Source organism: Carassius auratus, chromosome 31, assembly GCF_003368295.1.
Source record: "Carassius auratus strain Wakin chromosome 31, ASM336829v1, whole genome shotgun sequence".
NCBI classification, from domain to species: domain Eukaryota; kingdom Metazoa; phylum Chordata; class Actinopteri; order Cypriniformes; family Cyprinidae; genus Carassius; species Carassius auratus.
In genome coordinates, this window is record NC_039273.1 from 16,420,919 (window position 1) to 16,446,036 (window position 25,118).

Genomic DNA, 25,118 nt, shown 5'->3' on the forward strand with positions numbered 1-25,118 from the left:
CCTCAACTTCAATAGAAGTAGGGGAGAGTGGGGTAAGTTGAGCCACCCCTTGTTTCTTGGCAGCTATATACTTTTATTGTTAGGGTGACAATGTATTTTAGAAGCACCCATAATTTCTGCCAGACTGTGAAATGGAGAAACAGACGGGAATGGAAGGCACCCATTTACTTTAAAAACTGTTTTTGGGTTCTCAAAGTTATAACAGATGCAATGGTTGTTACATCAAAGAAAATGTATCCAGGTCTAAAAATATTTATTTAGCAACATATAAAACCATGCAAATCATTTATATTAATATTAGCTTGAACTGGTTAGCATCAGTAGCTATTTTGTTTTTCAAAAATGGCCTATAGGGCAAAGTGAGCCAAATGCTGTGGGGTAAATTGAGTCAGCATTTTAACTTACCCCAGCATAAGACACTGTAGTTAAGTTAAATCTCTTATAAATCTCTAGTATAAACTGGTATTTTAATGTGATATTACTGGTTTAGTTTATCATATATGCATATTTTGTAGTTTATTTGATAGGGACGGTATACATGTGCACAAATCTTTCTCTGATAAGAACCACAGAATGTTTTTCATCACATTATAAACAGATATATCTTTCCACCTGTAGTAACTAAGGGCCAACAAACTCTCTTGTTTAGTCTATTTTTAGGAAGCTACAACTTTAGTGTCCAACATATTGTTACAGAAATGCATCATTTAAATATTGAAATTTAAACTTAAATTGGTTGGTTTTATGTTGTTAAATTTAACTTCATGAAAAGAAATATGGCTGTTTGAAAAAGGAAATTATTAAATTCGTTTTTTAATTATTATTTATTTCACATTGGTTTGAATCAGATTTGGTCAGATGGTCATTTTACACCCAGATGGTGCATCTTACCCACTGACTCGACTCGGGTCAACTTACCCCAAACTAAAAGCAAACTGAGTGGGAACACTTTTGTTTATAAGAAACCATATTTTTAGAACCCTTTGTCATAGATACATTCTGAACATTTAAAATGATAGGAATACTTTCATTAGGATAGATACTTTCATTATACTTCTGCATCATTTTAACTGGCTAATCTTACCCCATTCTCCCCTATAAGACATTTAATTTAATATTCTACAGCACAAATCTATATTATATACTAATAAACAACTAATTTAGAACATTTATATATATTTTTTTTTCTATTTATAGGCCTACTATTGATTACTATTACTATTAATATGGTTTTAATAAAATGTGTTTTAGATTTCTATAAGACAAGTGGTTATAATGGGAAACATACTTACAGTAAATACAATAATTAAAGTGTGACAAACAGCTAAATATTCTATATGATGTTTTACCTGCTGTCTTGCTGGAGCTTTGTAGTCATGTCTGCTAGGGTGAACTGCTTTAAGCAGCCTCCCTTTGCTCCTTCTCTCTGTCTGTCTTCTTTTTTGCGTAGGCTTTTTTTATATATATATAAAGTGTGCAATCAAGAGTGGATTTTTTTGTTATTTATATTAGATCTGATCGGGTACAATACTTGGATTAGTCATTCTAATTCTAAGACCATGGATATTTTGTAATCACTTTTCAAATACAGAGAGCAAATAATTAATGCCAGAAATACAAAAAACTACCAAATTACTAATTCAGCGAATCATCCACTGACTAGTATCTACCTGTTAAATGCAGTGGGAACTGTGGTCTCCACTCCAGAGAGCAGCACACACACAGATTTGAGCTGTACAATTCTGCGTTAAAATCAGGCCTCAATCAAGAGGGGCCGGCAGGGCAGGCTTGAGGGTCGGGCAGCTTTTACATCTAAAACCATCTAAAAGCAAGTAAGACTATTCAACAGTTCTTTTGACAACAGTCTCCTCTGTGTCTCCCCACATCACTCAAACTGTCTCTTCTGTGTCAGCCGCGCCACAAGGATGGGCTGTTTTCTTTCAAATCAAAGTTTCTATGTTTATTTATACTTTGATTTGAAAGAAAACAGCACATCTGTGTGGTGTGGCTGACACAGAAGAGAATAGTAAGTTTGAGTGATGTGGGGAGACAAAGGAGACTGTTGACAAAGGAATTGTTGAATAAAGTTGTTTGTTTTCTTCGCTTACAAACAGTATTCTCATTGCTTCATAATGTTACAGTTGAACCACTGTTGGCAGATGGACTATTCTGATGATGTGTTACAGACTGTATAGTCTATGGGACAGTCATACTGTATGCCTCCCGGTTTTCATCCAAAATATCTTAAATTGTGTTCAGAAGATGAAGTTTTTATGGGTTTGGAACCACGTGGGGGTAAGTGATTAATGACAAAATTTTCATTTTGGGGTGGAGTATCTTTTTAAGAATCATGGGTCGGGGCTAGCATGATTGTGCTTCAGTGTCATAGAAATTAATTTATCCCAAAATTAGCCTATACTTATTCAATCCCCTAAAATAAGATAGTACAAATAAAATGAGAAAATATGAATTATTTTATTTTATTTGTAGCTCAGACAAAGTCATTATTTGCTCACATCTGGAGGGTGGGGGAGAAGCAAATTGTAATATTAATTTAATAATACAAGTAACTTTATAATATTAATAGGCCTAATAATCATAAGAATGTAACAAGCCTGCATTCATTTAAAATGGCAAATTAGATGGAGCCTAACTAAATTGTATAAAATTGTTTTGTTCAAAAATGCCATGTTAGCGATTTTTATTAGCTATTGTTATCTGTTAATTATTTAAATTAACAGGAAACAGGTGCAGTTAATCGACTTTGAACATGACTGAAAACACTGACTGAGCTCAAATTACAATCATAATCGGCCTGACAGTAGTGTTTCCCGGGTTCACAGAATTAATGGTGAACCGGTGCGCGCGTGGAACTGAAAGTCTTACCGTTACTTACGGACTGATGGACGGGCTTTCTCTCTCTTCAGTGAAAGTTTTTTTATAAGTATTTTTTACAGAATTATGATTGCTGCTGTTTTCCTAAAATGTTCTAACCCACAGTTGCAAATTACAGTCCAACGTTGGTGAACGCACGAATTCATGCGCAACATGGCCGAAACAGCCGAATGGGCATTGGGCAAACACTGCTGTCAGCCAAACTCATTAAGATGCAAAAACACATTCTATTTATTTTCATTATTTGATATGTTATTAATAGTTCTCTAATTGTGTTCAAATTTATTCAACAGTAGGCTAATTGTAAAAAAAAAAAAAAAAAGAATAAACTGGTTGTGGGGGGGGGGGGGGACTTTGAGACGGGTCTCTTTGATCTCTTTTAAAATAAAACCTTGGTCTAATTTACATTCACACAGATAATCTAATTTTCAGACTTCAGCTAAAACGCATTCTGACACCCGTGCTATATGCGTCTTTCATCACACTGTTCAGTCTGCGTCTCGCTCGAATCAGCCATTCAGAGGGTGCCTTACGAAAGTCTCTAATATAGATAACGTACTCGGTTACTAACGTAACCTCGGTTCCCTGAAATACGGGAACGAGTACTGCGTCGAAGACGCATATGGGAAAAACCCCCTTTTTCTCCTGAACTGAAGCCTTATTCAATCACGCAGTGAAACTGCACAGCCATTGGATCGTGCAGTGCTATTAAAACAAACCAATGGCTTGGCAGCGGTGCTGCACGAACCTATGGCAGCGAAGCCCGCCAAAGCCCGCCAATATGGGCGGGGAATCTGGCTATATATTGGCCGCTTCGCCACAGGAATTCAGGTTACTTCGACTGAAGCGACGACTGAGTTGTGCAGCCTTTTTAGCATGGCAAGGAACGCAGTACTCGTTCCCGTATTTCAGGGAACCGAGGTTACGTTAGTAACCGAGTACGTTCCCTTTCAATACTTCACTCGTACTGCGTCGAAGACGCATATGGGAACCCAGTTCAATCACGCCATGCTAAGAAGGGAGGACGACCAACGCAATCAAACTTGATTTGTTAAACCAAGATATGATAATAGCAACTAGGGGCAGAATAAGCTCAATGAGGTTACGTCTGGCCTAGCCTGATCATCCCGTGTTCGTATCGCCTCAGTAGCCAAGGGACCGAGTGCATACGAGTAGAGTTTGAGCCTTGGGCAAGAATGGCCAAGAGCATGCAAATGAGGAACAAGAAGGTGACCTTCACACAGAAAGTACCCTAGCATGAAGCGCTGGGACGTCTAGATTGTAAAATCTAGTAAATGTGGACGGCGAGCTCCAGCCAGCCGCCTCACAAATTTCTGCGATAGTCACACCATTAGACCATGCCCAAGACGAAGACACTGCTCTCGTCGAATGGGCTCTTACTCCAATTGGGCTTTGCAGGCCCAAAGAAGAGTAGGCTAGCTGGATTGCATCCACAATCCACCTTGAAAGTCTTTGCTTAGAGACCGGTAACCCTCTGGTGCGGTTTCCAAAGCATATGAAGAGCTGTTCTGATCGTCTTATTGGTGCAGAACGCTCTATGTAGACTTTTAGAGCCCTCACTGGGCAAAGTAGATTCAGCCCTGGATCCTCCTCTGTGTTTTGTAACGCAGAGAGGGTGACCACTTGTGCTCTAAAAGGTGTGGAGAGCACCTTTGGCACATAGCCATGCCTCGGTTTCAGGACGACCCTCGAGTCGTTAGGCCCGAATTCTAGGCAATTAGGGCTCATCGAAAGTGCTTGCAAATCACCCACACGCTTAACAGACGCTAGTGCCAATAGCAGAGCGGTCTTTAGCGACAGGGCTTTAAGGCCTATGGACTGTAGCGGTTCAAAGGGGGCCCCCTTCAGGGCTCTCAGCACCGTGGGCAGGTCCCAAGAAGGGACGGTGGGAGGGCAAGGCGGATGAAGCCGTCTGGCACCTCTCATAAATCGGACGACTAAGTCGTTTCTGCCCACCGACTGGCCTGCTATAAGGGCGTGTGATGCCGCTATAGTTGCTACATAGACCTTGAGCGTGGAGGGGGATCGTCCCTTCTCCAAGAGCTCTTGCAAAAATGACAGTATCACTGATACGTCACAAGAGGTCGGGCTCTCACCATGGTCTGAACACCATGTGGAGAACACAGACCATTTGGAGGCATAGAGGCGTCGTGTAGACGGAGCTCTAGCCTGTGAAATTGTGTCTAGCACACGCTCAGGGAGTCCCGCGGGCTCCCGTCGAGCGACCAAATGTGCAGAGACCACTTCTCTGGGTGTGGATGCCAAATCGTCCCGTCCGCCTGAGAAAGGAGGTCCCGTCTCAGGGGAACGGGCCATGGGGCTGCAGTCAGCATCTGCGACAGGTCGGCTATCCAGTGCTGATTTTCCCAGAATGGGGCTACAAGCAGAACCCTGCATCTCTGGTCCCTGACCCGCCTGATTACTTGGGGAATCAGAGGGACCGGAGGAAAAGCATAAAGAAGACGGTTGGGCCAGTCCTGGGACAACGCGTCCTTGATCTTGGAAAAATATATTGGGCAATGAGAGTTGTCTTTTGAGGCAAAGAGGTCTATTTCCGCTCTGCCAAAGACCTCCCATATCTTCTGAACCGTCTGCGGGTGGAGTCTCCACTCTTCTGAGGAGACTCCGCTTCTTGACAGCATATCCGCGCCCTTGTTCAGCTTGCCCGGAAGATGCACTGCTCTCAGGGACCCCAAATTGTTTTGGGTCCATTCCAGCAGTCGCGACGTCAGTCTGAAGAGACGCGTCGACGACAGCCCACCTTGGTGATTTATATAAGAGACCACCGTCATGCTGTCCGATCTGACCAGCACGTGGTGGCTCTTTAGGTCTGACAGGAAGCTCTGGCAGGCTCGTTGAACTGCAATCATCTCGAGGCAGTTGATGTGGAGCCTGCTCTCCTCTTTCGACCATTGGCCGAAAGCGGGTTTCCCTTCGCACAGCGCGCCCCAACCCTTGTTGGACGCGTCTGTGGAGATCACTTTCCTTCTGCAAACCATACCAAGTGGAGCACCCCGTTCCATCCATTGCATGTCCCTCCAAGGGGTCAGGGCCGAAATACAGTCCTGACTCACCTTGATATTCAAGCGTCCGTGACGCCATGCATGAGGTGGAACACGTGGTTTCAGCCAATATTGGAGGGGGCGCATACGAAGCAGCCCGAGCTCCAGCACCGGCGATGCCGCCGCCATAAGACCCAGCAGCTTCTGGAATGTCTTTAGGGGTCGAGAAGCACCTATTTTGAAAGAGGCCGCAAGTCGCTGTAGAGCCGCAGCGCGCTCCTTCACCATTGTTGCCCTCATCGTCACTGAGTCTAACACTGTTCCCAGAAACGATATCCGTCGGCTGGGGGACAGTGAGCTCTTGACAAAGTTCACCCTGAGCCCCAGGCATTCCAGATGGCTGAGGAGCACAGTTCTGTAACCCAATGCCTCCCCCTCTGACTGAGCTAGAACTAGCCAGTCGTCGAGGTAATTGAGAATGCGGATGCCCTTCTGCCTGAGAGGGGAGAGAGCCGCATCCATGCACTTTGTGAACGTGCGAGGCGCCAGAGACAGCCCAAAGGGGAGGACCTTGTATTGGTAAGCCACGCCCTCGAAGGCAAATCTCAAAAACGGCCTGTGACGGGGGGCTATCTGGATGTGAAAGTAAGCGTCTTTCAGATCCAGCGAAAAGAACCAATCCCCCGAGCGTATTTGCGAGAGGATTTGTTTCAATGTGATCATTCTGAAGCGCCGTCTCATGAGGGCACGGTTCAGATGTCTTAAATCGAGGATGGGGCGCAGCCCACCATCCTTCTTGGGAACCAGGAAGTAACGGCTGTAAAATCCTGAGTCGCGGTGTGCTGGGGGAACGATTTCTATAGCTCCCTTCACCAGCAGATTTTTCACTTCGGCACGAAGAACGTGAGCGTTCTCGTTGTGCACTGAAGTGGTGACCACCCCGTGAAAGCGTGGTGGCCGTCGTGCGAACTGAAGGGAATAGCCGTGTTTTATTACTCCCATGACCCAATCTGATACCCCGGGAATGGCTTGCCATTGTGAGGCCCGGATGGACAGAGGTTGTATTAACTCGAGTGATTGACCGCCGTGGGGGGACATAGCACTCGTTAGTGTTGTGTGAGGAAAACTGCTCTTTTTGTGAAGGAGTGTGTTTTTTATTTTTTGCACTATAACAGCGCTTTGCTGTCTGGGCGCTAACAAGGGCCCATTGTTTGCAGCAGGAACAACTTCGTCGACATCTGTAGATGGACGGCAGAACACACGGGGCAGTTTGGGGGGTGGTCCGGCTGTGGCGAGACTTAGCCCCCTCCTCTTTCTTTCCTGTTGATCAGGATGACGGCGGCGGCGCAGGGTCCAGCACTATCTTGGGCCGGGGTCCCATGCGCTTGGGATACTGGTACCGTCTGGTGGCCGAGCGAGAACGGTGTCGAGGCTCGGGTTTCACCGGCTGGGCTGCGGTGGTAGCAGCTGGCGCTTGCTTAGGAGGCTGACGAATCGGCACCTGTTTGGGGCGACTGGTAGCAGATGAAGCGCGCTTCGGCAGGAAGTGTCGCATTGCCTGGGACGACTTCTGCGCCTCTGTGAAACGCTCGGCGAATCCCTCTATCGCCGGGCCAAAGAGGCCGCTGGGGGAGATCGGTGCGTCTAGGAACTGGGCTCTGTCAGCATCCTTGATCTCCGTAAGGTTGAGCCATAAGTGGCGCTCCAAGACGACCAGGTTAGCCATCGAGCGCCCAATGGCCTGGGCGGTGCTCTTGGTAGCACGCAGCGCCAAGTCTGTTGCACTTCTCAGCTCCCTGAGCGTGGCGACATCTGGGCCAGACTCGTCGGTGGCGGCGAGAAGTTTGGCCTGGAAGACTTGAAGCACCGCCATAGAGTGGAGCGCCGCGGCTGCTTGCCCTGCCGATGAGTAGGCACGCCCGGCGAGCGCCGACGTCGTACGGCAGGGTTTGGACGGATGGTTGGCCTTGGCTTTCCATCCAATAGCTGCTGGCGGGCAGAGATGCACGGCCACAGACTCGTCCAGCGGCGGCAGCCGTTCGTATCCTCTTTCATCAGCGCCGTCAATTGAGGTGAGGGCGGATGAAGATGAAGTACGCAGGCGCGCTGAGTAGGGGGCGCGCCACGATTTAGTGAGCTCGTCGTGGACCTCCGGGAAGAACGGAGCAGTTCGCTGACGAGGGGCTTGCTGGCGCCCCGGCAGAAACCATTCATCCAGACGGCTACGGGCTGGTTCCTCTGGAGGAGACCAATCCAGACCCAGCTCGTCCACTGCCCTGGAGAGAACGCGGATAAGCTCGGCGTCCATCCCGAGTTTCGAGCGGTTTGGCTCAGATGACATCGAGGGGGCGGGGTCCGGCGAGCCCGACAGCTCCTCAGCATCTGAAGCGGCTAGAGACATGCTGTCCTCTAGCAGTTCCTCCTCAGTCCCTCCAAACAAAACCAGATCACTCGCGGCAGCAGAGGGACACTGGTCTGGCTGTACAAAGAGGACTGGGGAATCCCCTCTGGGCGGAGAAAACGAGGCACGCGGGGGCTGAGCCGGCGTGAGCTCGCTTTCATCCTGCTGCTTTAATCCTCTGCCCCGCCTTTTCTTCCTCGCCGGCTCGCGGGATGAAGAAAAAGGGAGGGCGCGAGGAGCGAGATCGCTCTCTGAAAAGAAAGCGATTCGCGAGCGCAGAGAGGCGATATTCATGTTTTCGCAATGAGAACATGAATTCCCCGCGAGTGCTGTGTCAGCGTGGGGTTTCCCCAAGCACGCGACACACTCGCTGTGCCCGTCATCAGCGTGCAGAGGGGCTCTGCACGAGCTGCAATGACGAGACGGCATTTGCAACAACGCCGTAGAAAAAGGCTCTTTTAGAGAAATTTGCTCTTTCAATATATCTCACCGGATGGCCGCAGGGAAGCGATGAATCTGCGGTGGGGACCGGCAGTCGCGTTCCAGTGCGAGGCGTGTCAACGGCGAGCAGTTCAGCGGAGATCAGCGAAGCGATGTGACGTCGTCGCTGAAGGAGAAATAATCTGAATTCCTGTGGCGAAGCGGCCAATATATAGCCAGATTCCCCGCCCATATTGGCGGGCTTTGGCGGGCTTCGCTGCCATAGGTTCGTGCAGCACCGCTGCCAAGCCATTGGTTTGTTTTAATAGCACTGCACGATCCAATGGCTGTGCAGTTTCACTGCGTGATTGAATAAGGCTTCAGTTCAGGAGAAAAAGGGGGTTTTTCCCATATGCGTCTTCGACGCAGTACGAGTGAAGTATTGAAAGGGAACCAGTGAATTTGAATGTCCGTTTGTTTGATTAATTAATTTATCAGATGGTTGGCCTAAAGCTGACGTTATTCCTGAAATGTTTAGGCGTAGTTGGAGCATTTAATGTCCTTTGTTATAGGCCTATGTGAGAAAACTTTGTATTTAAATAAATAAATGAACACTCTTTATCCACATTCAGGGTGAGAATAACCGGAAGTGGCTCGGAGGAGTCTAACCCGTCATATGAAAAGAGTTAACTGCATCTTCTGTTTGCTTACAGTTCGATTTCAAAGGTACGTTACAACAACTCTGTTTAATATGACGAATCCTCAATCCAAATTCTTTAATCCTCAATGCCCCCCATCCTCCTCTCTATCTCTAAAAACGTAGTAGAGTAGGCATAGTATTAATAACAAAATAGCCATGCCGATGATTTTTTTCAGAGCATGGAATTTTCCGGCGCCAAAAGTATCGTTCTTCTTTTTAGGTTACTAAGCAACGTTATACCGTTCATGTGCTTTCCACTGAATCAGTAAACAATGAAAAGTATCATCAGACATTGACAAATATTAGCCTATTGCTAATATTGTCATTGCTTTCTTTTTGCATAACAATGTAGCTATTATAGTTAGGCTACATAACTATCGCGAAATTGTTTTTTTTTTTTTTCTAAATAAAAGTATGAATAAAACATAATAGGCCTACTTTTATATTTAGGCTATACACATAGTCTACAAATCATAAAAATATGATATATAGAAAATAAGCTGTTATGGCTTTAACCAAAAGATATGTGGTTTGTTGTCGAGGTCTGCCTTTAATAATAGGAAGCTGATTAAATTGGTTACTAATGAATTGGTTGCTAATCATTTCTATTAATCAAACACGTACATCAATTAAGGATGTCGTTTACTTTGGATGCTTTTTAAAAATTAAGAGGCACTAACCGAGAACCTTTATCACAAAAATAAACTCATTAAAGACTAAATACATTTTCACACAATGACCAAATAATAATAATAAATCCATATGTTATGCTTATTTCTTGCTGAAATAAGCATTAATATTGTTGAACTCGACTTACTGAATATATTGCTGCTATAAAAAAATAGCATTAGTTTTTATATTTTCTCTAAAGACTCATACCCTTTATTTTATAAATGAAATATGAGACCATTTTAGCGCAAGACACGGAATGTGTTTAAGTAGCCTAACTAAATGATAAATTACACTTCTGTTGTATTCTGTTCAATCATGGTTTTATTGATAATCTACCAGTGGATGTCGTTGTTCTCTCGAGTGTCACTGCTGGAGATGAATGAGCTCAAACCTCGAGTAAAAAGACGTCGGCTCTTTCTCCATAGAGCAGAGAGAGAGAGAGAGAGAGAGAGAGAGAGAGAGAGAGAGAGAGAGAGAGAGAGAGAGAGAGTGTGTGTGTGTGCCTCCTATCTCACTAGAGCTCAAACTAACGGGATCTTCTTATATCCTCTACACGCGCAGAGACTGAAGAACCAGACAAGTGAAAGCGCGTGTCCAATATACTCACGGAAAAAGAGAGCCAGCACGAACTGAGATTGTTTTGTGACTTTTCTGCTTTTGTTAAACTGTTTGATGGAGGTTGAGTGACCTGTGTGGAGATTTCTTCAATTGCGATTTTTTTTAATTGCGAAATCATAATTATTGTCGGTCCTTCCGTGATGGTTTACATCCAGGAGTTTGTCCATATAGGCTACTGGAGTCAGATTTAGATTCGCATTAGTTTCTTCTTTGGCACCGGTTTGACCGCGGTGTCTTACCGGCTTGTGGATTGATCACGATCAGACTGTCAGCTGGTTTATAATTTGCAAAGAGTGAAACCATCTTCTCTCATAAGGACACAGCTGTGTTTCAGCACGGGAGAGACCGAGGAAGGCGCGTGACGATGCTGAGGGTCTCGGATGCTTTGGTCACTTTGGTGACTCTCTGCTGTGTATTCAAAGGGACTGTCGGGGGATACGGCATGAGCATGTTCGCCGCTCAGACTTCTCCACCGGATCCGTGTTACGAAGAGAACGGTCTCCCCAGAAGATGCATCCCCGATTTCGTGAACGCGGCGTTCGGGAAGGAAGTGCGCGCGTCCAGCACCTGCGGGAAAGCACCGAGTCGGTACTGTGTGGTGACTGAGAAAGGGGATGAAAGGCACAGAAACTGCCACACGTGCGACGCGTCGGACCCAAAGAAATATCACCCACCTGCTTACCTGACCGACCTGAACAATCCTCATAATCTCACCTGCTGGCAGTCGGACAATTACATCCAGTACCCTCAAAACGTCACTTTAACATTATCCCTGGACAAGAAATTCGAGGTTACCTACGTGAGTCTGCAGTTCTGCTCACCGAGACCAGAGTCTATGGCTATATTTAAATCAATGGACTATGGAAAGTCTTGGGTGCCTTTCCAGTACTACTCGACCCAGTGTAGAAAGATGTTCAACAAGCCCAGCAAAGCCTCGATCACTAAGCAAAACGAGCAGGAGGCCATCTGCACAGATTCACACACCGACATGCACCCTCTCTCCGGCGGGTTGATCGCGTTCAGCACCCTGGACGGGCGACCCTCTGCGCACGACTTTGACAATTCACCCGTACTTCAGGACTGGGTGACTGCCACTGACATTAAGGTGACTTTCAGCCGACTGCACACTTTCGGAGACGAAAATGAGGATGACTCGGAGCTGGCCAGAGATTCTTATTTTTACGCCGTGTCAGACCTGCAGGTCGGAGGCAGATGTAAGTGTAATGGCCACGCGTCACGGTGCGTCAAAGACCGGGATGAAAACCTAGTGTGCGAGTGCAAGCACAATACAGCCGGACCAGAGTGTGACAGATGCAAACCTTTTCACTACGACCGACCCTGGCAGCGCGCAACCGCCAGAGAAGCCAACGAGTGTGTCGGTAGGTCCATCATTTTTTTTTTCTTTATCATTTTTGGAAAGCGCGTATCCTAAGGCGACTACATATCATCAAAGGCACATCGTTGATCTTTCGTCGCACATACAATTTGTTTGAGATGAGTTCGAAACCAGCCATGACTGCCAATTGGAGAGTGCGGGTGTTTTCTTTTTAAATGCAAGCGTTTCGCATCTAGCGAAGGGAACTTTAAGGACCAATACAGTAGGCTATAACGATATAAGTATGGGAAATTCAAGCATTGATTTGGAAAATTAAACAAAGCAAAAATTAGTTTCTATTTTTTTAAACTTGAAATAATGATTTAAGAGGTAGGGAATCAATCAGATTTTTTTTTTTTTTTTTACAAATCAGCTTTTGTCGAGGAGCTTAAAGTTGGAACAAATGTCTCAGGGACATATTTAATGAATCTATAGCTTCACTTGACTGTCTATTCTCTAAACGATTTTATGCATTAGCCTATTAAATAAAAGTTTACGTAAAAACTTAGTTTCGGCTCACATGTTTCATGTACGTTGCATTTTATCAAAAATAGTATTAATAATAATAATTGAACAAAATAGTGTAATCGTTTGTCCAACACAGCTGGTTAAGATGCGTGTTAATGTTAATGTATAATGATTATTATTATTACATTAGTCTATATTCGGCATCATAACGAAAAAAATAAATAACAAATAAATTCGGAAAAAATTGAACAGGTGTCTGAACCGAGAAAGATAAAAAGCATATATATTGTCGCCTCCGGTTTTGGCCCGTGCACTCACTTTAATCTATGTCATTAAAATTAAAATTTTCAGACTTTCAGTAGGCCTAAGTAATATTACTTTATGATGATGATGTTGATTATGATTATGATTATTATTATTACTTTCTCTCTTTATTCGCGTGATATTCCAAACAAAATACAAATAAAATACTTCAAATTATCGAATGAAGTTATATCAAACAGAGCTGGTATGACTGACAAATATTTATTTACATATCATTATTGTTGTTATTATAATTTATTATTATAATTATTGCCGATTTGTAAAAAAATAATAATAATCATATCAAATTGTCATACACATATATGTGAAATACACAATATCACTACACGAAAAAATTAGCTGGGGGAACATGGATATTAAGCCTATTGCTTTCGCCAGAGGTACAGAAATAAAACCCATGGCGCTTAATTTAATGGATTAGGAACTTCATTCATAAACGAAATGAACTGCCATAATTTGCACTGAATTGTCTGGCCACTCTTAAGACGGCCTAAACCTAGCTGAATCACTCTAAAGCACACTGTTTATCAGCGGTTGGATAGATAATATAACTCTCTGGGTTATTAAAAGTGCTAATGGGTGCAGCTGATGCATATAATTCCTGTAGATTCCTTCAAATAAAATGGCATTAACACTGACAATGTCCTTTGTGTAATTATGTGATTTCACTTACACTGTATTAAATTGAATATATGAAAGAAAAAAAGCATGCACCTCTGTTGGTGAAACTGTCTGCATCTTAAAACATGATAAAGAATTAATATCAATATTAATAGCAGAATGACTTCAGGAGTCTGAGGGTGCACTGTCATTGAGACATACAAATAATATCTGGCTCTGAATCATAACTATAAATAAAAAGAACCTGATAATCATCATCTGTCATTAATCACACATTTTGTAGCTAATTTTGAACCTGCCCAGCTAGTTTTTTTTAATGACTCTTTTGACCCATCTTAGAAAAAAAAGAGCTTGTTCTTTTTCTCTTCTGTCTGTTCACTGTAAATAAACCAGTTTAAATGCCACTGTGGCACAGGAGAAATGAATCGCTCCCCTGTATCCTTGACACTTTATTTTTACCGGGCCTGCATGTGTGAGTCTTGCACGGGGCACAAAAGATCCTCACTCGCAGCATCCATCTTGCTGTCAGCAAGCCGACGCGTTTGCCGAACATTCCTCGGCTGTGTTTTTCCTGAGCGCAGTGCCATCATATCTAGTGCAGAAATAAAAAGAAAGAGCGAGAGAATGAAAAGAAGTGAAGAAGTGAAAAGAGAGGAGTGAAGGGGTGGGCAACGTCAAAGCAAACAGAGCTTAAACAGGAGAAGAAAGAGCCGTGTGACACCTCTGAGCAAGGGCAGAACCCAAGGGAAAATCTTTGTGTGTGTGTGTGTGTGTGAGAGAGAGAGAGAGAGAGGCCGAAATGCAATCAAACTCCTATAGAAACACTATGGAAGCCTCTCATTCATAACCAAAACTGAAATAGGAAAATGTATGTTGTAAATGATCTGACTGAGGGCTTGGTCTTCTTTCAGCACTACTGTATGTAGGAGAAACATGCCAGCATGCATATTTCCATATATCTGTCTTTGTTGGTCCTAATATGTGTTCATTTACTAGACCAAACTCTTGCTGAAAGGAAATTTCACCAAGGAGCTTGAGTTGAGCTGTGATGCCGTGCTATGAATTTCACTTACTAAATATGATAAGAATAAATATAGTATAGATGGATTTGAAACTGAGATAATAAGGGAGGTTTTAAAGTGAGTGAAACATAGGATAAGAAATAGTGTTGAGAGAGAGTGTTTAATAGATAGCGATCAATAACCGGGACTGCAAAGAGACCTAGGTATCACTTGAACTGCACTTAACTGATTGGATCTTTGAGTGGAAAAGGACCCCTATAAAGCCCTGAGTGCCCTGTTAATGTGGCCTTATGATATTGATCAGCTTACGCCATTGAGAGGCATAATTCTTTAATGCATTGAGCCACAGTCTGAAGCCTGTCAAAAATACAAATTGATGAGAGGAAGGCCACCCAATGAAATGTGGAATGTCACTCCATACTTGGGGAGAAAAAGAATCATGGAAATCATTACATTACATAAAAATCCTTTTCAAGTCGAGGCACAGTTGTTTGTATCACTTTATAGCAATACAAGATCGTTTTAAAGCAACTTCACAGCAAGCAATAAACAGGAAAGGAACAGTGGTAATGTAAATGTAAAGTTACAGTAATCAGCTATGAAACAACTTCAGTTTCAGCTGTTAAGCATGTCTATAAAAGACAATAACAAAATTATTCAGATCAGTTTAGTTCAGTTTTGATGGTGTTGATTTGGCTATACAGCAGCTCTACAAAAGGCAATAGTGTATTTATCCAGTTCAAGTCAGTTCGTCCTTTTTTCTGATTCAGTTCAGCAAGTATTTAGGTTGCAATAATTTTTTTTGTCTTGCTACATGAAGTGCACATGGTTAACATGCACTTTAAAAATGTAATTTCCACTGGACTGAAACAATAGTTTGCCATTTTAAAATGTTAACAGTCCTGAAATCATACCAGTGTGTTTTGTGCAAGGTCATATTAACAGAGCTGAATAAAGCAGCTGTAGCTTGGCTTCGTCCAGTATGTGGCTTACAGTTTGCCTTGCAAGTGTACACCCAGGGTGAAAAACAGATTCAATTTTGCATTGTGTTAAATTATAACTGAGTATGTAAACATACTTATAGAAGAGGATTTCTTACAAGTTCTGCTGGAGCATGATAGATGAGGCAGCAAAAAGGGAACGGTTTAGTAAAGAGAATGAGATGTTTAAGAGGAATGTAATCTTGATGACAGAAGGATGTGTTGAATCTCAGACTGTGGTTTTACATGTATTAGAGATGTTTCCCTGTCCTTTATTGTCGGAAGTAAAGCAAATCGCTTCTCTTTTATTTCCCGCATGTGCTTGTTTCTCTGTCACAAAGCTAAGCTCCCTAGCATCCCTATCACATGCCAAACCACAACATGATTCTGTCATTTTGAACATATTGTCTCACATAGTTACTGCATGATCGCCTTGTACAGTACATTAAATGTGGACTTGGAAGTGTTTTAGAGCTCTCTTGGGCCTGAATCTGAAATTCTTGAATGGCAGTGCAGGTCAGAATGCTGAACTCATGAATTGGTTGACCGCATCGGGGTAATCTCCCAGGACATTTTATTCACGATTTAGAAGAAAATTAAGTACTGTTCGTTTGCTCTTCTTAAATGTATGTTCTTAAACGAATAGCTCACTCAAAAACTGTAATTCTGCCGTCATTTACTCTCCTTCGTATTGTTTTTAAATATGACTCTTTTTTTTCTGCAGGACAAAAAACTAAATTTGAAGAAAGTTTTACTTGTTTTTGCCCATACAATAAAAGTGACTGGAGTTTTAAGTTCCACTACTAGTGTAACCAACCCGATCTCACGGCAATTCGTACATTTTTCACAAGGTGGCTTATTCGTAAGAATTCGTACGACCACACTCGTACAAATTCATACAATTGTTGCCAAATCGTACGTATTTTGCGAGTTCCACAATTCGTATGAATTTGTACGAATGACCTACACCTAACCGTCACTGGTGTCGTATAAAATTGTATGAGTGAGGTCGTACAAATTCTTATGAATAAGCCACCTAGTAAAATACGTACGAATTGGTCGTGAGATAGCGTTGGTGTAACCCATGCTCCAGTGGTTTAATACAATCACTTGCTGAACATGACACATTAAACTTAAAGGGTTAGTTGACCCAAAAGTGAAAATTCTGTACATTTTGACACTTCAAAAAGTTCATAAAGAGACTGTAAACATATCCATATGTAGGCTATTGAGTGGTTTAATCCAAGTCTTGTAAAGAGACATGATTGCTCAATATGATTAACTGAACTTTTATTCAAATACTGATCAACACCTATACATAGAACAATTTATGGTAAACGGAAACCTAAGCTTTTGTTTTGAAAATGAACAAAAGTCTTGAACGTGAGGGAGTGTAAATGAGAGGAACCTTAATTTTGGGATAGAGATCCACTCTTAAATCAAATCAAATCAAATCAAATCGTTAACTAATTTTAGTTGTACACAAATCAAATGTAGCTACACGTCAGTTACATCAAACCTCATTGGTACTTGTGTCATGACGTTAAGTCAGGTGACACAGAGGAACCAATGAGGCTGAATGTTACTGACACATCACCATTTGATTTGGACTCAGACATGCATTAAAACACTGGAGCCTGACAGTTGTGCACCCCATTGAATTTCATTGTATGGACAAAAACAACTTCTTCCATGTTTGTGTTCAGCAGAGAAAATCATACTAGTTACATGCTGTACAACAAAATAAATATTTTTGGGTGAACTATATTTAATATTAAAAAGTGATTTTAACATATAAATCCTGTAGTTCAGTAGTACAGAAGGGTGATGAATTTGTTTCTCAAATATCTTCGACTATCAGCCATCAGTAATCTTAGTGTTTGTGTGTTTGTCTATACCAGAAACAGTAAAAGGCGTTAGTTAATGTTTTAGCTGCCACGTGGCTTTTATTAAATCAGCGTCGCTAATCTTCAAAGCTGCCGATGGATCAAATAGTCCCACCTATCAAGCGAAAGAGGGTGAGATGTGAGATGTAAAAACCTGACTGAGCTTTTGCACTTTGCTCTGCTACCTCACTATTCTACCTCACTACTGTTCAAAGGCAAAGAATTGCCATCGTAGGCTTCCAGCGGTTAATTTCTCTAATCCAGTGACTGCATTTCCCAGAACGCTTATCAGTGTTTACTGGTGTGCGTTCTTGTTCTGCAAACCACAGGCGAACAAGACCTTCTCATACGCATGCGATTCTTGTGGAGGAATTTTGAAAATAATCGTCATCATCTGCAGATGCATCGAACAAATACAGAAAACACCTAGAAGTTCTGAACCACCTGTTTGTGATTGTACAACATGAATGTTTTCCACTAGAAAGTGAGCAAGTTCATTAGCTCTTTCATGCTACTCCATACCGGCTGGCAGCCTTTTTGAGACTTTTTCTGACAGGAAGGCTGATCAAAAACAATGTTTCTGAGAATTTGGACTCAGACTGTGATGCACAGTCACAGCCTCTTCAGGAGAACCAGAGATATAAGTGTACATTTGCTGGCTGTTGTAAACCTGTTGGGCAGGCTGTGTGTTTTTGAGAAGGCCCAGACCTCCTGGCGAGATCAGTGCTGGCGGAAAGCCCACGTTTGGGGCTCTGCTGCAGGGGGGTGAGTATATTTCCAGAGGACAGCCTGGCTCTAGAGCCGAAATCTCTGCAGCAAACTCAACCTGATGCCTGCCAGGTTCCAGCGCGCTGGGCCCAAACCAGCCATCTGCATCTCGTTTAACTAGACGCCACCACACACACACCCGGGATTGGAAACATGAGCATTAGGACACATATCACGCTCACGTGGGATGGTACAGTATGTGCAAGAGTATGATAATGCTGCTTTGAATTCAAAGGAGTGGATATGTTCAGTATGCCTCTCCATTGGGATGCTCAGAATTGATGGAGCAGTACTGTGCCCAGTTTGTGAGAGAATCCTATTAAAGTGTCTGACGTCATTTTTTTTTTTTATCATTTAATTTTAGAATGCTAGAATGTCAAGTAAAAAAAAAAAAAAAAGAACTGGACACCAATGCTGATTTTAAATGGGAGTCAAAACAATGTATTCATCAGTCTGACGATGTTTAACAATGTCCAAAATTCTGTCTTCCCATCTTACCACATGTGGTCAGAGCGCCTGAGCATTGTTTTGAAATACAATGATGTGCTTGTTATGCAAGGACACATTGACAGATTCAGGCGAATGTATGAAAAGTGTATATTGACAGGATCGAAATATTTCAGGCAGAATGATGGCACATGAACAGAGAATAGCAAGCCATGCTCATTTTAAGAGCTAAAGCCTGCTGGGACTGGCATTTAAGGCATTTTTTCATGACTCAGTTCCAACTCTGAAGTGCAATAAGCTTTATATTTTATGTTCCTATTGTTGCTATTTTATCAACCAGCTGAGTTGGACTTGGTTGATTGTTTGTTCAAATATGACAGCTGAGAATACTCACAGATTGAAGATAAAATCATCTTAAGAGCAGTGAAATGACACACTGAAGAAGGGACTTTTGGTTTGTATTTCTGACTTACAAAGATTGTGAAATTTCTCAAGTAACTAAAATCAATGTCATTCAGAGATTCAGAGTCATGCAAATGTACCGAACAACTGCATTTTTTTTATTTTGTGTGTTGGATGTGGAACAATATCTGCACTGCTTATTCCCACAGGGGACTGAAAAGAGAATGAAAAGGGATCTTAAAAAAAAAATGCATAGTAAAAATACACTGCACAGGACTCTCTTATATTCTAGGCAAAAAATGGCATGGTTAAGACTTTATATTGGCAATCTCAGTGGACTTTCTCAGCTTCCCTCCGGTAAAACATTCATTTTTGAGGCTTTTGGATGATATTACTCGTCTGATACATAATGGAACATAGATTCCTTTTACAAACCCAAGAAAAGAAAACCTTGAGCTCGTTTCTGAAAGGAGACTTTAAAAGTTTCATAGATGGAGATATGTTCTTTTGAGTGTTTTGGTGGAAGCTGGGTTGCTTCTGCTCCCGCTCTCCTTCTCCTACACACTCTACGGCTTCCCATAACTTATTATGCCTACGTTTTAAAATTTCAGGCAGGTTCATGTTATCTCTTCGCAGATTCAAAGTGGTTTCTTAGGGACATGGGGAATGTCATCCCTTATTCTCCTCATTGTTAGTGTGATACAGAAATAAAGCAGTCTCCCCATCACTGACGGGAACCAGCTAAGGATAAATTGGCTGACTTAACACAAACTTTGTATCTCCTGCCTAGAAGTCTGATAGCATTCAAAGACAGTAACTCAGATATGAGATTGGTTTACTAAAAGGAATAAGATAAAAAGAGGAGGAATGGGACAGAGAATATACCTTGTGGTGCCCACATGAGCATCAAATATGGTGCTAACCACCGGGTCACGCCCCAACATAACCACTTTTTACACTATTCAATCAATAACGTAATTGCAACCATTGCATGTTTTTGTGTGTCTTATTCCTTTCTAGCTGGTTCTTGGCTGTGAATTTTAGTACTATAAGGATAGCTTTCTCATATATCATGCAATTGTGTAATTTATTGGCTGTTTCTGCATGAGCCTTGAGGGGAAGACACAGATGACTTCACTCTTGATGGCATTAACACCTCTCTTAAATCACAGCGCTGCAGTGCTGTTCAGACTCACCCTTGTTGATACCTGTTTCCTCAGTCAGCGCCAGCCGCCGTTGTTTATAGTACGGCACAGAAGAGGATTGTCTGCTTGCCGATTGATGTCTAGCCCTCGAGGCGAAGAAACGGCGAAATGAATTAATTGAGTCTTTTATTCCGTAGTGAAAGCTTGTGTCAGCCTCTCTCAGCTGTGGTTTGGCAAAACACAGGAATTAATGAGGGATGTTATGAAGATGATTGTGAGCAATTGAGCAATTTATCTTTTCTGCACGAAGTAACAGTTAAGTTTTACCTTTTACAGCTGGAAATTAAAATGTATGTACTTCACACTCTGTCACTATAGACCTGTCATAGTGACACTGAAGAATGAAATCAGTGACAGTTTCTAACAGGTAACGTGTACTCACAAGAAAGAAAGTTTCTTAGCTCTATCACCACAGTCTGCCAGAAGAAACATCAGCCGGATATTTTCCATTTAGTCTGCCAGGAGAATGTTACAGTCAGGGATGAGACGGCTGAATAGAGTAAGAGTGAAGAGCTCTTGACAAACATCTGTACCTCTCTAAAACCAAATTCTTGTGATCCTAAAAAGAGAATGTCCTTTACTGAAGATGCATTATCTCATGCTCTGTTTGAGGTCCGGGAGAACATAAATTACTCTTTAATAGACTGAAAATATACACGCATCAATTTTGGGCTCTGTAAGATATTTTATTTATTTTCTTTTATGTTTTTGCTTTTGAAATCGGTCTATTATTTGACCAAAAAAACTGTAAAGTGTTAAAGTACACTGTGAGATATTATTACAGTTTAAAATGACTGTTTTCTATTAAAAATCATTTATTCCTGTGATGGCATAGTGGAATTTTCAGCAGCCAGCATCCCAGTCCCGTCACACGATCCTTCTTAAAGGATTTGGTAACATTTATGTATGTGTGTATGCATATATGAATATATGTATTTATTTATTTAGTAAGTAAGAAGAAGAAGAAGAACAACAACAAAAAACATACAAACAGTTGTACTGCATAGTTTTTGTGGAAAACATGATTGTCTTTACTGTCATGCCAGATAAATGTATGCGTTTTTGCTGAATAAAAATATGAATTTCTTACAAAATAGAAAAAAAGAAAAGAAAATGTTTTTTTTTTTCTGTAATCTGTTCCTGTGGAGGTCATATTGACCAATGGACATTATTAAAATTGTCAAACTTCGTAAAAGTCAATGCTTTCATTGTGCCAAAAAGGAAGGAAAAATACCAATCTACTAGGTTTTGATTACATCAGATGAACATAAGAATAAGAATTTGATGAAACAATAAGATTTGGTATCTACAAGTATATTTTTGTCTTTTATAGTTCTTACTGTCCATTTCTCTTAAACAAAAGCAGTTGCATCAATGACAGCGTCTGGAAGGAGGTATTCCTTGCTCTTTCCTTATGAGGTGAAACACAGGTCTTCTGCCGCCCTAGATTCATGGCCCTCGTGTTGGCGGCTGTTTTGAAGCCAGTTAAAGTGTCAGTACACTGTTAACACAGATCATAAACAGAGCTGTAAACAGTGCAGAAACACTGACACATTCCATGTGCACTGCTCAGCCGTTCCTCTCGCCGTCGGTTCTCCTCGATGAGTTAAACACCGTTGCCCGGGTCTAGGTTCAGAATTGATGACCTCAGCTTAGGGTGGTTTCTGAGTGAAGGGCAAGTGTTTGGACTGGATTCTCAGCCAAGCCAAACATGCAGTGAAGACAAAAAGGAAATGAGCAGAGAAAGATAGAGATTGTTCTGCATGCTAACTATTCATGTCTGGTAGCACTTAATAAAGGAGCAATATAGAGCTGGCAGTACCCACAGATCTGCATCTCTCTCGCTCCTTGTTTCTATTTTACCACCTGAGGAGCAACCCTTGGCACTTCAGGCTTGATGGGTTCAGTAGGTCTGTCGACAGGACCACCAGCGGTGAGCATGAGCGCATCGTCCCCGAGGCAACAGTTCCCACAGCAACTGGCTCTCTGTGATTAATGGCTGTATGAAATGACGTGTTTTTAGCCATACACTCTGTCCCAGACCTCCTAGCCAGACCCCCACACACACCCCAGCAGAGCTTCTGCCCTATCTCAGAGGAAAGTTATGAAGTATGTAGTAGTGTAAATATACTAAGGTGTATTTAAGGTGAACACTAACTAATGACAGGTTTTATAAGGTGCGGTGGCAAATATTGAGATAGCGCAGTAGAGACTAGAAGATGTTGTGCCTATGCAAGTTTGATAAATGAGATACCTCTATTTGCATTTATATAGAAGGAAGGAGCCAAAATCCTGCGGACCCTCTTTTGCGAGATGGTGAGCCTCGGTCTGAGGTAAACCGAGCTCTTCTCGCCTCATTTGAAGCAAATTTGTCTTTATTTACCCAATCTGTGGTACTCGAACATGACCATGTTTTGATTTGTAACTGTTTGTGGTTTGGAACTGCAGAGGCTTGTTCAAGATCCAACTGTACACAGAGCCATTGCTTAAGGATATTTACTCAGATTAATACTCGACACTGCGAATGTATGTACTGGCATCAGAATGCTTAAACAAGGCTGATAGGTTAGTTTAGATAAGATTTAAGAAAAACCTAGCAAGCAGAAAGAATCTGGTGCTTTGGACCAAGCTTTATAGAGTATTCAGTCCAATACTACACAAAATACCAATTCAGGTTCATTGAAAAAACATGCCTGAGGCCGCGGTTCTGCAAAATTATGATATTATTACATAGCTTTTTGCATGCTTTGATATGCAAAGTGAAATGTCCAGTGAGTGGCACTAAAAGCATGTTCAGTTGTATCAGAAACAGATGGATGTGGATCTTGTTGTTTCGTGGTATGGATCAGAATTGAAATGTCTGTAGTCTTGTTGAAAATAACGTACAGCATACACTAAACCCTACCATAAACCGGATCAATTGTTTTACTAAAAGCAAATGTGAGACAAAAATGCATTTTCTGAAGGAACCATGGGACATTATCTTGTTTCTGCGAGTCTTTTAAGCCCCTTTAAATTGACTTTTGTTTCGCTGGACTTTTGCATTACAAGTGTTGTATCAGTTACTGAGCAAGTTAACTACATCATGGTTATGTAATGCAGATGTCAAAATGTATTTGTTTACATCATGATCTATGGTAAAAGCATTGTGATACTATCTTAACATAGTATTATATAATTGTAACAATTATTTATTAATCAATACTCTGCATCTGTAATCATAATTTGTTTACTAACACTAGTAATTTGAGCTGAAAACTGTTAAATATACTATAAAATATATAATACACAAAGCAATCAGGTATTTAGGAATTCAATAAGTTGAATTTGTGACCATGTCAATGATTTTTGGGAATGTTAATGAGCACAATTTATTGTTAATGAGCACAAGTTAAAGACTTTTTTTGTGAGATAGGGTTTGCCAGGTCATCTGAATTAACCAGACTTGATCCCACTTTAATCCAGGATTCCCAAAGTCTGTGAAAAAGGCCATGCTGTGGTCAGAAAGTGCATCTGCTCCCTGACCTCCTTGAAGCACCAGGCTGTCAGAAAGTAATGGGGAAATCCAGGGATGTGGTAATGAGTTTGTAATGTACAATATATGGTGTTGCTGTTGTGGATATGAATCTGGACCTACTCGAAATAATGTGCAAAATCTTGCAAAAATAGCATTAAAAGGTGAGACAGAATAGAATTAAAGGTTACCTTATATTATAAAAAATGTCCTCACTAATATGCAGATATGATCATCTTACTGTTTTCTTCCTCTTTAGAGATTCATTTTTATAATCAGTAATCGATTCATTTTGTTGAGCACATTTACCTAAATGCATTCATTGATCAAGTTCTATTCTCATTCAACTTTAATTACAGAAAAAGCATTTAATGCCCTATAGAGGGTATTATTGTAATTGGATTTAGTGAAATATTTCCAAATTATATTCTGAATAACTAAAACATTCATTCAGCTATTCTGTTCTGGTTGCTCTGCATATTTTTCTATATTTTAGTAATTTAGTTATTCATTTTTTTGAGGCTCTTGTGTACTGTTATTGTTGCCATCTGTTTATTGATTTATGTCTGCTTGACAAATTGCAACTGGCTGTTATCTCATACGACTCAAAATTACTTTCTTATGGGCATGCATGGTTGAAATTACATCTTCTGTTACAGTTCAAATAAACGATAAGCTGTCTATATTGCAAATATGACTTTATTTTTTGATATTTTTCTTATTTCTTTATTTAAAATCAGTTTCAATATTTGTATTGGTCTTTTTTTGTTTTTATTATTCTTATTTTTTTTTTTTTACAGAATATTACAGATATTTACCTTATAATTTAAGTTAAAGTTCAAAGTTACTTCAATAAAACAATTCTAAATATACAGCATAATTTTTGATGAAATTAAGAAATGTGAGAAGGATTTTGACGTGGGGGGATAACCTCATTTTTGCTCAAGCGTCTCTACTTAGGTATATTTTTGTTCTTCATTAATATGTGGAAAATCAAATACATTTTTTAAAGCCCACCACGTACTGTGTGTGGTAAAACATAGGATAGTGGTTAGACAAGGCCAGAGCAGTTATGCTTTTTCAACCAGACTTTGGGGCTCCTTTTCTGGCCTCAATAGACAGTTATTCCAATCACAGCAGATATCACTGCGCAGTCAGTTCAGCTCATCTCAGATGTGTTGGTGCTTCTTTTCCAGATCTTTTCATTGAAGCTCCATATGTTATACTGTTCAGTGGACAGGCTCTGGCTTTGGATAAAAGACATGTTTTGGATGATCAGTCCGATACCCCTCTTTATTTATTTCCTCCTGTGTGTTAGGGCTGGAGGGAGTCCAGCAGTATAACCGTAAGCTCTGCTCCAAACGTTCCTCCGCATTT

At 41.5% G+C, this 25,118-nt stretch overlaps 1 protein-coding gene across 1 annotated transcript in view; it reads left to right on the forward strand.

The window, feature by feature from the left end:
* The first annotated feature begins 10,639 nt into the window (after positions 1 to 10,639).
* Positions 10,640 to 25,118, forward strand: part of LOC113050674 (netrin-1-like) — a 54,674-nt gene continuing 40,195 nt past the window's right edge. The window contains exon 1 of the mRNA XM_026213886.1: positions 10,640 to 12,108. Coding sequence (XP_026069671.1) covers positions 11,094 to 12,108 — 1,015 coding nt within the window. The 5' untranslated portion in view covers positions 10,640 to 11,093. The remainder of the gene's footprint in view (positions 12,109 to 25,118) is intronic.